Raw genomic sequence first — 13,777 nt, 5'->3', positions numbered from 1 at the left:
ATCCAACCAGTCCATCCTAAAGGAGATCAGTCCTGAGTGTTCATTGGAAGGATTGATGCTGAAGCTGAAACCAGTACTTTGGCCACCTCATGCGAAGAATTGACTCATTGGAAAAGACCCTGATGCTGGGAGGGATTGGGGGCAGGAGGAGAAGGGGACGACAGAGGATGAGATGGCTGGATGGCATCACCAACTCAATGCACATGAGTTTGAGTGAACTCCGGGAGTTGGTGATAGTCAGGGACAGGTAGATGGACAGGTGATGGACAGCCTGGCGTGCTGTGATTCATGGGGTCGCAAAGGGTCAAACACAACTGAGCAACTGAACTGTACTGAACTGATAATGACTGATACTGAACATTTTTTCATGTGCCTGTTGACCTTCTGTATGTCATCTTTGGAAAAATGTGTTTTTGAGTCCTCTGCCCATTTTTCAATCTAGTTGTTTTTTGATATTCAGTTGTATGAGTTTTTTGTATATTTTGGATATTAACCCTTTACCAGATAATTGTTTGCAGATATTTTCCTCATCTAGTTGGCTGTCTTCTTCTTTCGTTCATAGCTTCCTTTACTGTGCAGCAGCTTTTCAGTTTGATGTAGTCCCATATGTTTATTTTTGTTTTTGCTTTCCTTGCTTGAGGAGACATATCCAAAAAAATATTTCTGAGACAAGTATCAAGAGCATACTTTCTGTGTTTTCTTCTAGGTGTTTTATAGTTTCAGGTCTTACAATAGTCTTTAATCTATTTTGAGTTTATTTTTGTATATGGTATGAGAAAATAATCCAGTTTGATTCTTTTGCTTATAGCTGTTCAATTTTCCCAACAGTATTTATTGAAGAGACTGTCTTTTTCCCCATTGTAGATTCTTGCCTTGTTCATTGGTAGATTAATTGACCACATAAGTATGGGTTTATTTCTGAGCTTTCTATTCTATTTCATTGGTCTGTCTTTCTTTATACCAGTACCATACTGCTTTGTTTACTATAGCTTTGTAGTATACTTTGAAATCAGGAAACATACCTGCAGCTTTATTCTTCTTTTGCAAGATTGTTTTGGCTATTCAGGGCTGTGTTTACAAATAAATTTTAGAATTATTTATTCTAGTTCTGTGAAAAACACCACTGGTATTTTGAAAAGAGATTGCATTGAATCTGTAAATTACTGTGGGTAGTATGGCCATTTTAACAATATTAAGTTTCCAATCCATGAGCACAGTGTGTCTTCCCATTTGTCATTTGTAATTTATTTCATCAATGTGTTTTCATTTTCCAAGTACAGGTTTTTATCTCCTTGGTTAGATTTATCTGGATGTTTTGCCTTTTTTTTTTTTTGATACAATTGTAAGTGGGACTGTTTTGATTTCTCTTTGTGATAGTTTATTTTTAGTGTATTAAAACACAAAATATTCTTATATATTTTATATTGTGAAACCGTACTGAAATAATTTATTAGTTTTAATAGGTCTTTTGTGGCATCTAAAAACATTAAATGTTTAGCAGGGGGAAGTAAAAATGTAGGATTGTTAGAATGCATTAAAATTTAAGAGGTGATCAATTTAAATAACCATATATATATAGATTGCTATATATAAACTACTTGTATCCACAAACCAAAAATCTATAATACATACACACAAAAAAGAGGAAAGAATCCAAATGTAACATTAAAGATAGACATCAAATCACAAGAGAACTTAGCACAAGAGAACTTAGCAAAAGAAGAAAGGAACAAAATAAAACCTGAAAACAATTACCCAAATGGCAATAAGTACATACCTATCAATAATTACTTTAAGTGTAAATGGACTAAAATATGAATGGATTAAAAGAGAAAACAAAACCTATGTATATGTTGCCTACAAGAGACTCACTACAAATCTTAAAGACACACACAGACTGTAAGTGAAGGGATGGTAAAAAAAAAATATGCCATGCAAATGGAAATGAAAAGAAAGCTGGAATAGGAATATTTATATTAAGACAAAATAGATTATAAAACAATGACTATAAAAGAGGCAAAGAGGGAATTACATAATGATAAAGGGGGTTAATCCAACAAGAAGTAATGACAGTTATATGCACCTACCATAGGAGTGGAGAAGGAAATGGCAACCCACTCCAGTATTCTTGCCTGGGAAATCCCTTGGACTTAGGAGCCTGGCGGGCTGCAGTCTATGGGGTTGCAAAGAGTCAGACACAACTGAGTGACTGCAAAACCATAGGAGCAGCCGAATACACATAGCAAGTATTAACAAATATAAAGGAAGAAATTGGTTATAACATATTAGTAGTAGGGGACTTTAATATCTCACTTATATCACTGAATTGGAGTGAGACAAAATCAATAAAGAAACACTGGTGTGAACTGATACATTATACTAGATGAATTTAATACCTATATATCAAAAATTCCACCCCAAAGTAACAGAATACACATTCTTTTCAAGCACACATGGAAATTCTCCAGGATAGATTAATACTGTTGCTGCTAAGTCGCTTCAGTCATGTCCGACTCTGTGCGACCCCATAGACGGCAGCCCACCAGGCTCCCCCATCCCTGGGATTCTCCAGGCAAGAACACTGGAGTGGGTTGCCATTTCCTTCTCCAGTGCATGAAAGTGAAAAGTGAAAGTGAAGTCGTTCAGTTGTGTCTGCCTCCCAGTGACCCCATGGACTGCAGCCCACCAAGCTCCTCTGCCATGGGATTTTCCAAGTAAGAGTACTGGAGTGGGTTGCCATTGCCTTCTCCAAGGATAGATTAATGCTAGGCTACAAAACAAATCTTAATAAATATAAGAATGTTGAAATCATATCAAGCACCTTTTCTGACTACAATTATATGAAATGAGAAATCAACTACAAAAAAAAGTGCAAAAAACACAAACAACATGGAAGCTAAACAGTGTGCTACTAAACAACCACTGGGTTACTGAAGAAATCAAAGTAGAGAGAAAATACCTGGAAACAATGAAAATGAAACACAATGATCCAGAATCTGTGGGACACAGAAGCATTTCTAAGAAGGAAGCTTATAGTGATACAAGCCTGCCTCAGGAAACAAGAAAAAAATTTCAGACAACGTAATCTTACACCTAAAGGAACTAGAAAAAGAAAAATAAACAAATCCCAAACTTAGTAGAAGGAAAAGAAATCATAAAGATCAGAACAGAAATAAATGAAATAGAGACTAAAAAAAAAAAAAAAACAACACAGTAGAAAAGATTACTGAAACCAAGAGCTGATTCTTTAAAGATAAACAAAATTAATAAGAACCTTTAACCAGACTCATCAAGTAAAAAAGAGAGAGGACTCAAATAAAATAAGAAATGAAAAAGAAGTTACAACTGTCACGACAGAAATACAGAGTATCACAAGAGATTACTATGCTAATAAAATGGACAAACTATAAGAAATGGATATTTCCTAGAAAAGTACACTCTCTCAAGCTTGAAATAGGAAGAAATAGAAAATATGAACATACCAATTACCAGTAATGAATCAGTAAAAAAAAAAAAAACTTCCAACAAACAAAAGTTCAGGACCAAACGTCCTCACAGATGAATTCTACCAAATATTCAAATAAGAGTTTTCATCTATCCTTCTCACACTATTCCAAAAAATCACAGAGGAGGGAATGCTTGTGACTTCTTTGAATGAGGCCAGTATCACCCTGATATCAAAACCAGTGAAAGTATTCTGTATATTATAATGGTGGGTACATGTCATTATACATTTGTTCAAACCCATAGAATGTACAACACCAAGAGTGAACCTTGATCAAATTAATGGGGATAATAATGGGTCAGTATAGGTTCATTGATTGTAACAAATGTCCACTCTGGTGAAGAATGTTGATAATAGGGGTGGCTAGGCATGTGTGGGGGCAAAAGATACATGGGAAATCTTGTACTTTATGTTTGATTCTGCTGTGAACCTGAAGCTGCTTTTAAAAAAAATAAAATCAGTCTATGACTAAAAAGTAAACACAAAGCAACAATAATTCTCCAGCTAATGTTATATAATTTATTGTAATAAGTATGGACTAATAATGATTCAGCCACTTCATATTTTCAGGTAGGAAAAAACTGCGAGTTGCAATATCACCAGTGTCACAAAGCTGGTTGAATAGAAAGTCTAGATTAAAACACAGGTCTTCTGACTCTCATTCAATTATTCTTTACTCAGCATTATTTTTATACTGTAATTTTTTATCCTAATAATGGACAATGTCTTTGATTACCTTTTTTTATACAAAGATTTTAAAGAATTTTTTATTTTTGGCTGTGCTAGGTCTTTGTTGCTGCACTCGGGCTTTCTCTAGTTGTAGTATTTGGGGCCTCTTGTCTAGTTGTGATACATGGGCTTCCCGTTGCCGTGACTTCTCATTTCGGAACACAGGCTCTAGAGTTGTGGCGTGTGTGATTAGTTGCTCCAAGGCATATGCAGTCTTCCTGGACCAGGGATCATAGTGTGTCTCCTGCACTGCAAGGCAGATTCTTAACCACTGGACCACCAGGGAAGCCCTTTAATTACCTTTCTTATTAATGTTCAACTTTTTGAGTTCTGTGACTACCCCACACTGAAAATAAGCCTCTATCAAGAAAAGATGCCACTGCCTAAGGACTTATACAAGACAATTTATGTTTCCCTAAAGTCACCTTGTCTTAAATTCAGAATAGAACCTCTTTTGATATAAAATAACAGTCTTCATGAGGTCAAGATAAGTTGCTTTCCCTGCTATGGACTTGATTAATTAGACTATCCAATGGAATTGATCAATTGATCAATCCTAAATGACCAATTTGTTATAAAGACCGTCATTTTTGTCAATAGTTTATGGCTGTACAAATTGAAGTTTTAGAATTTGTTCTTGTATTTATTCAGATATAATGATATTAACAGATTGTTCATTTTTACCCACTTTTTAAAAATCATTGACTTTTCCTTAATCTTTAATTTTCTTGCTTATCTTCTCAAGATTTAAAATCAATACCTACTTATTACAGTTATTTGTGCCAGTTCTTTTAGTGGCCAATAAGTCATTAAGACCCAAGTATTGTCATATATTAACTTTTTAGGTAATTTATTATGAACCTCTTTCTTCATAATTCTTGCTTCTTAACTGAAAATTATATTTGACATTCTGAAGACTAAATTTTAAACCTCTGTTAGATATTTCATTTGAATCTGATAATTCTCTTTGGTAGTTATTATTATTATTTGTATTTAAATTGGCAATCCTGCTTATGCAAGTTCATTATTATATGGAAAACTTTCTTCTTTTAAAATTATAGCAACTTTTTCTGAAACCCCCTCCCACCTCCCTCCCCACCCCATCCTTCTGAGTTGTCCCAGACCTGTATTCATGTCGATGGATGGCAAAACCACCACAATATTGTAATTAGTCTCCAATTAAAATAAATAAAAAATTATAGCAACTTTTAAATTTTGTTCAAATACATTAAATATATCTTTTCCTCTCAATTACAGGTTGTTAAACTGAAGCAAATAGAGCATACTTTGAATGAGAAAAGAATATTACAGGCAGTGAATTTTCCTTTTCTTGTTCGACTGGAATATGCTTTTAAGGTAAATTTTACTTCTATCCAAATAAAATATTTTCAGCTTCACATTTTTTAAAATATGAAACTATAATAGGATTCTAATCTATATGATAAAGCTGGAAAATATGGATAAACAAAAAAGTAATATATTTAGATTTTATGTAAGTCCTGTTGTGCTTAAAAACTTAGCTGACATTTGAAAAGATTTTGATTGTTCTTGAGGAACTTGTTAAAGATAATATGTAATTTTTCATGAAATGGTATTATAAGATCAAGTATTTGAGTTTATTAAAATTCATAGTGACATCTTATTAAGCATATCTTACACTCATACAAGTGGGTACACCCACATAACTTCTCCTCTTGAACCTTTTCTGCTGCAGTCTCACCGTCTTCTTTTACTTGTAATTTGTGTTCTAGCCTCTTCATTTATTTGAAGCAAAATAGTCTTTGGCCCTCTACTCAAGCACCTTATAAAGTTGCAAAAGATTTATTCTTTAGTTGGCAGCTTTTCAGCTATTTGGGATGATACTTGGCATCTCTCTACCAGTAGATTAATATGGAACATTTTAACCTTTCTTCTTTGTCCTCTTTTATTCGTTAAATCAAGTGAAGACCTGTGTATTTAGAATGATGTTCAAAGTTATTAATCTCTCTGACCTTATTTAGTGCATAAAATGTAAATATTCTTTTTCAAATTATTTTTAAACTTCTGCTTACACTATATAGCATTGAGTCATTACCACAAGTGTTTAATTGTTCAAGAGTTAAGTGTTTCCTGTAAGAGCAGGAACAGCAAAAATCCCAGACCAATCTGTGGCAAGAGTACCAGGAAGAAAAATAAATGCCCCAATGTCAAAAGTTAGAGCATGTTCCATTTATTCTCTATTTACTGATGTTAGTAATCTATCAGATTTTTAACTTGTCTTTTTCTAATTGTACATGGTGTCATCTTAAAATATTTTCATGAGAAATAATCTAGGTTTCATAGTTTTGATTTATTTATTCTTTTTACTTGTTCATAGGATAATTCTAATTTATACATGGTTATGGAATATGTTCCTGGTGGTGAAATGTTTTCACATCTAAGAAGAATTGGAAGGTTCAGGTAACTAATACTTATGCTTCTCAAATATTTATATGCTGTGTGTTTGTTTTAAACCAAGCAAGTTTTTGTCAGTGCTAAAAATTTATTTCATTTAAATTAGTAATATTTTAGCTATACAAACATTACTGAGTTTTAAAAGTTAACTAAAAACACCATCATAGCAGTATAAATATTCTAGCATTAGTAGGTATCATGAGGGCCCATTATTTGAAGAATTTCCAGATACTATAAAAATTAATTGAATTTAAACTAATATTTAGTGAATAAATATTAGTAATATATCTCTGAGGAAGAGGCTTATGTAAGTATGAAGACAAGTAAGAAATATATTAATAAATATATAGAAAAGATAATTATAGTATCATGGTGGTAAAATTATGAAAGTTCGTTTTGTACAAATTTATTCCCCTAATGTTGCCATGTTGAGTTTTAAACATATGTATGTAACTTACACATATCTATATGTATAAATATGTAACAAACATATGTATGTACATAAACATATGTATGTTTTAAAACATATGTATCAGTTTTAAACATATGTATGTAATTTTTTTTTAAAGCAGTAACATCATTAAGTTATTGCTAATAAGGTCACACAGTTATTAAAATAGTTTTTAGATTCTGTTAGCTTTACCTGTGCATAATACTTTGTAAGCTCCTACTATTCATTAATAATCACTTTTAGAATTAGGCTAAAACCAAGAGCAAGTTCAACTTCATTCAATATACTATATATTGATATAATTAAAACATCATTATGAATTCAGATGACTGAAGATGAAACTTCAATTCATATTATAAAAATATGAATTGAGATTACCATGAAATTATATTCATAATAGGCCAATATGAGAGTTATTTTCGTTTCCTGAGGCCTAAACCACAATTCATTTATTAACCTAATGTATAGGGCATCCAGTATGTGTCAAGCACTGAGCTAATGCAGAGTAACTTCTATTTAATGATTTTTGTTTTAACTCCCTGTTGTCCTGTCTTATACTCCTTGTCCAGGCAGTCCAGAATTGCCCTATGATAATTTAAAGTTTAACACTGAATTATCATACCTAAGCCTGTCTTCAAAAAATATTTTATCCATTTTCTGTGACTACTTCCTTTCTTTGCAGCTCCCCACACTCTTCTTTCTTTAACACTTGATAAAGAGGAAAGCAAGTGGTTGGCATAATTCACACAGAGACACTATCTTTCTAACCTTTCACACATTATTTATACACTTGAAAGGTTGTTAACTCCAGCCTTAGAAACTTTGAGACAACAAGAAGACTGAATTATTGTTGAGCATAGCATTAATCAGAATCAATGGAGTCATTACAATTCTCTACTTAGATAGTAGCTGTCTAGACTTAAAGCTGCTACAGCATTAAACTATCCTTACAGAATATTTTGCTCTTAGCTTTCAACAATTTGATTAAAGGTCTATGTAATGTTTATGTACCTCCAATCAAACATTAATATGGACATAAATATAAAATGCTGAGTGTATCTTATGTTTATGATGATAAATATAAGATAAAAGTACATCTTATACAAACAGGCATATAAAGAAAATAGGAAGGGTCTTCCTAGGTCAAACATTTCCAGAATTGGGGATAAATGTTTCAATGACCAGGGTGATTCTTCCAGTCTCCTTTACAGTATTCTCATTTCTTGTCATAGGACATGTGTTGTAGCTTGTTACAGTGTTGTGATAGGGCTGGAAATGGAAGGATATTATAAAATATTGCCACAGAAAAGTTTTTCTTCTCATATTCATTCATTAATTTAACAAATATTTGCTGAACACTTGGTATGTATCAGGCTAGGACCTTGGAAATATAGTACATGACAAGCAAACGGAACAGCATATACAATCTTTTTTTTAGAATTCCTATTTCTGGTGCTACCAAATCAAACTCATACGAACCATCTTGAGGGAAATTCTATTCATAGTTAAGGTTGTTCATTGAGGACACAAATCTGAAAGTCATTGCAATATACTAGGAAGATTAGCAGAATTCAAATGAAGACAAACCAGAAACTCAAACTGGAAAATCAGTACATCCGTTTGGAATAATACTTAGAATGTGGCATCAAGATTACCCTAATCTGTCAATTAATTTGTGCTTCCCTGGCAGCTCAGTGGTTAAGAATTCACCTGCCAGTGCAGGAGACTTCCCTGATAGCTCAGTTGGTAAAGAATCCACCTGCTATTCAGGAGACCCCGATTCGACCCCTGGTTTGGGAAGATCCCCTAGAGAAGGGAAAGGCTACCCACTCCAATATTCTGGCCTAGAGTATAGTCCATGGGGTTGCAAAGAGTTGGACATGACTGAGCAACTTTCACACACACACATCAGTTCGATCCCTGGGTCAGGAAGATCCCCTGGAGAAAGAAATGGCAACCCACGCCAGTATTCATGCCTGGAAAACCCCGTGGACAGAGAAGCCTGGTGGGCTGTTGTCCATGGAGTTGCAAAAGAGCTGGACATGACTGAGTGACTAAACAACAGAAGCAGCAACAAATCAGTTAATCTAATCTATGCATCCAGAATTGTGTGTATTTATATAAATATACAGATTATACCTATGTTTAGATATTTGTAGAAACATGCATTGTGAAAGATTTGGAAATTCAAACACCAGGATTGAATCTGGTTTCTGAATGAGATTATTAGTATCTTTATTCTTCATTAATATTTTATGGCTTTATTTCTATAATGAGCATATGTCCCTTTTGTAATAATAACAGCATGGGTAAAATGGCTTAAATCTGCAAATAAAAGCAGAAATTCTTTAAGTACTAGAAATTTATGGGAAAGGTATATGGAGCTTATTAACAACAGCAATGGCCCTGATAGACAATCTAACTGGTGCTTTTCAGTCATTCTTAGTACCTTCTGATATGGCCAACAATAATTTAAATTACAATGGCAATCTGAGAGTTATTGTTTTCTTCAACATATGCTGCTCACTAAGCATATAAAAGCATTATTTGAAGACTGATTTATAGATTTAAAAATATTTGGAAACTAACAAGATTCTTTACATATGTTTAAAAGAAAAAAAGTATTTTTTTGCTCCCAAAATGCCTCTACCTCATGTTATTTTTTGTATAATCTACTAGTTACTATATGTTAACCCATTTTACCAAAAATCAATGTTTTGTTTCTTCGTAGTGAACCCCATGCACGGTTCTATGCAGCTCAGATAGTGCTAACATTCGAGTACCTCCATTCACTAGACCTCATCTACAGAGATCTAAAACCTGAAAATCTCTTAATTGACCACCAAGGTTATATCCAGGTATGACTTGAACACATTATGTGTAATTTATTTGAGAACATACTAGGTAAGAAGTTATATATATTTAACCACAACTACCAAAATTGGATTTTTTTTTCCTTTGAGAGAGACAGTTCTTCCTAATAGCTTAAATTGAGTTAACAGTTCTGTTGCTATTACAGAGGACCAAGAGTCCCATCAAAGATAGCACCTGTTTATATCTCCTTTAGTTGTGAACTGTGCACAGGTTGTGCACAGGCTCCTGCCTAAAGAAAGAATAGCCAAATTTGTGAGTATTCATTTAGTGCCAGGCATCGTTCTAAGTGTTTTACGTGTGTCACCTCTTTTAATTTTGATAACAGTATGAAATGTAAATACTATTGTTATTTTAAGATTAATGAAACTAAGATACTGCAAGGTCACGCAGGTAGAGCATAATTTAAATCCCATCAGCTTGTCCTGAGACTATGCTCTTTAACTCTACAGTGCAGTTAGCAGAGGAGCCCCAGCTACCAACACTGGACTGGTGGCAGTGTTTCCTTTCCGTTTCTACTCTCCTTTTTACACAGTTATTAAGATTCTCCCAATGATGCTTTTGCAACTTCTGATGGTATAATTAAGGGCAGAAAACAGTGTTGGACTTCAGGAACACTTCTGGCACTGCTTCATATTTATTGAAACTTCTTTTTGGTTCATTTGTTTCATTGAGTCAGGGAACGGTTTTCCACATTGGTGTTGCTTTAATCTTTATTCACTAAATAGTGGCCTTAATGGATTAGTCTCAGTTACACTGAATTTTTTTTTCAAGGTGTTAATTTTAACCCTGATTTTGAACTTTCAACTTAGGTACAGTAAATATATTTATTATGAAATAACAAATGTTTACAGGCTTTTTGTCTTTTATAGGTCACAGACTTTGGGTTTGCCAAAAGAGTTAAAGGCAGAACTTGGACATTATGTGGCACTCCAGAATATTTGGCTCCAGAAATAATTCTCAGCAAGGTATATTTATAGTATCATTATGTAAGAAGTAAAAATATAAGGCATGCATCACTGTGGACTTTTTTTTTAAGTTATGATCTAATTTTACATGTTTATTTAATCTAAATATGAATTTAAATCTTTGTGCATAATTACTAAAAATCAATTATTTAGAGTCTACCACTAATCTCATAAGCTGTTGATTTTAACTCTAGAGCTGAGAGAAATAGTTTAAATAAATATGGTCTTTAGATCCATGTTTTGAAACCAGAGCATAGCCTTTTCATAATTATTCCCAGTAACAGGAGGGCAGAGAGTCTTTGCTCTGGGTTACACCAAGAGGCAAATTAAAAATGATATATATGTACTAGTTCCTTTTGTTAGGTAGTTAGAATGAGTGCTTTAACATCCGTTGCTTCAAATTATTATTAAGAAGAGACAGAACAGAGGAGATTACACTCCCCTAACACATTGTTTCAATTTTACCACATAAGTGGAAAAAAAGTATGTGAATTACTTTTTAAAATTTTAGTTTAAAAATAGAAACATTACAGCAATTAAATAGTTATAATCTTACTGAAGACAGTTCTACTCTTTCTAAACAGTGAAAATGTGGTGAGAGAAATTTTTAATCATTTCTAAACGGTAGTTTAACTTTCATTTTCCTTTCTACTTCCATCCCTTGGTGGTAAAAGCTAGAAAGGAGAAACTGATAGTAATGGCTCAGACAGGAGCCAGGAAAGAGAAAAGGATAAGATATATGTGTTGATATTTATACACCGATTAACTACCCTCTGAATAATTGAAATTTGGGTAGCTGCCGAAGTGTTAGAATTAGAGAATTCTTTCAGCTTTCCTTTCATTATCTTTCATAATTTAAATCATCTATAACTTTTAATCTTTTATAATTAAATGTCATTGCCACTAACATTTCTTTAAGTACATTTAACAGATAATGTGATGCCACTGTAAGCACCAAAACTTGAAAAAATGTATGTGTGTATATGTGTATAGAAATAGATATTCATTGTCTGAAATTTGAGAAATATAGAAAACTATAAAGAAAGAATGAGAAAACTTTCAATCTCACTACCCAGAGGTAGCCTTTTTAAAAAACATTTCAATATATTTTTCTATGCATGTTTCAGTGAATGTACAATTTTGTATTCAGCTTTTCTCACTTGAGTAATAATTATCCTGCAAATTTAATTTAATTGCTTATTTTAAAATGCACCATTTTGTATTTTGTCATTCTTCTGTTGTTGAGTAGTCAACTTGTTTCCCTTTTTTCTTTTGTAAATGACTGTGATAAATGTCTTTCTCCATAAAGCTTTTTTCTATATTTTAAATTATTTTTAGGATAGATTCCTAAAAGTGAAATTATAGGGTCAGAGAATATGAACATTTTTAAGGTTTTCAATACATATTGCCAAAGGACTTTCCAAAAAGATTGTAACATTTTACACTTATCAGCAGTGTTTGAGGAGTATCTGTTTCACCACACTTTCTCCAGCATTGGGTATTCTTGTTTTAAAAGATCATTATTAATTTGATAGTTAGTAACTGATATCTAATTATTTAAGTCTCATGACTTTAATTATTACATTTTTTTAATGCTTAATAACCATTTGGTATTGCTTTGTGTGTATGTCTGAGTCATTAGTTCATGTCCTTTGCCCATTTATCTATTATAATTTAGTTTTTCTTATTGATTTAATTTTCTTTAGGGTATTAAAAGCACCTGGCATACTTATTATAAACATTAGCACACAATCTAAAACATACAAATCAGAATTTGGTAAAAGGATCTATTTTAACATTATATGTTTTCATTATAGCAAAAAACATTGTAATTACATTATTAGTGAGTTGCATTTAAAGAAAAGCGTAATTAATGCCCATTTCTATTAGCAAAACAAAGTGTTATCCCTATTTTACTAGTCTCTGTCTCTTTAAAAACATATAGAAGCAAGAAATAAAAAGAAAAATAGAATCTCTATATCATTATAGTTTAACCAGTAATTTGAAAATAAAATTATTTGTAAAGCTAAAATTTTAATGCAGAGTTGGAATAGTGGGAGTGGTGAAGGTAATTAAGTGGGTAGACCAAAAGATCTGGCAAGAACTCAGCTCATTTCTCTCCATGATAAAGTTGTATTTTTTTTTCCCCATAATCTTTTGTGCCAATTGACACTGATTATAGTTTATCAAACTTTATATAAACATATTAATTTTTTTCTTATTTTCTTATCAATACTTCTAGATCTTCATTTTAGTAAGTTTAACATGAAAAGAAAAACCCAATAAAGAATAACCTTAGAATTGTACATTTGGTTTATAACACATTTTTACATTCATTATTTCCTTTCACTTGATGTAGTCCCCATAAAACTCCATGAATTAGTTATCTTTCCTGTATACCTTTTAGAGATGAGAAACAAAAACAGTGGATGGATAAAGTTTACTTAAATATTTACATTCATTAGGTTCCACATTAAGCTTTTAGTTTTAATAAGATCTGATGGGATTATCCCTAATATATTCACCCTCCTAAACCCACCAATATATTTTGATAAATACTTAGCATTTATCATGAAGTACAATATCTACTCTCATTTCAAACCTTTTGACCTTTCTTAAGTATTCCCTAGAAAATCTAATTCATAATATTACACAATTGATTAGGCTTTAAGAGGTAATTTCATCCAATTCCCTTCCTAATGTTGAACAAAAACTAAATTATCCCAGTTAAATAGGGCATATTTTATTGTCTCTAATATTCTTAATGGTTTTAGGAAGAAGATTTAATAGTATTTCTTAATATTCAGTTTCAATATCTGG

The 13,777-nt window shown here is 32.4% G+C and overlaps 1 protein-coding gene across 5 annotated transcripts in view; it reads left to right on the top strand.

The window, feature by feature from the left end:
• Window positions 1-13,777, top strand: part of PRKACB (protein kinase cAMP-activated catalytic subunit beta) — a 142,789-nt gene that overhangs the window by 104,214 nt on the left and 24,798 nt on the right. For all 5 annotated transcript variants that reach the window (XM_040232454.1, XM_040232453.1, XM_040232455.1 and 2 more), the window contains 4 exons: window positions 5,492-5,590; window positions 6,591-6,673; window positions 9,850-9,976; window positions 10,862-10,957. In XM_040232454.1, the coding sequence (XP_040088388.1) occupies window positions 5,492-5,590; window positions 6,591-6,673; window positions 9,850-9,976; window positions 10,862-10,957 (405 nt within the window). The remainder of the gene's footprint in view (window positions 1-5,491; window positions 5,591-6,590; window positions 6,674-9,849; window positions 9,977-10,861; window positions 10,958-13,777) is intronic.

The sequence above is a fragment of the Oryx dammah genome, unplaced genomic scaffold, assembly GCF_014754425.2.
Source record: "Oryx dammah isolate SB20612 unplaced genomic scaffold, SCBI_Odam_1.1 HiC_scaffold_28, whole genome shotgun sequence".
Classification (NCBI taxonomy): domain Eukaryota; kingdom Metazoa; phylum Chordata; class Mammalia; order Artiodactyla; family Bovidae; genus Oryx; species Oryx dammah.
The sequence above is the reverse complement of the archived record's forward strand: the minus strand, read 5'-3'. Positions and strand labels throughout refer to the sequence as shown.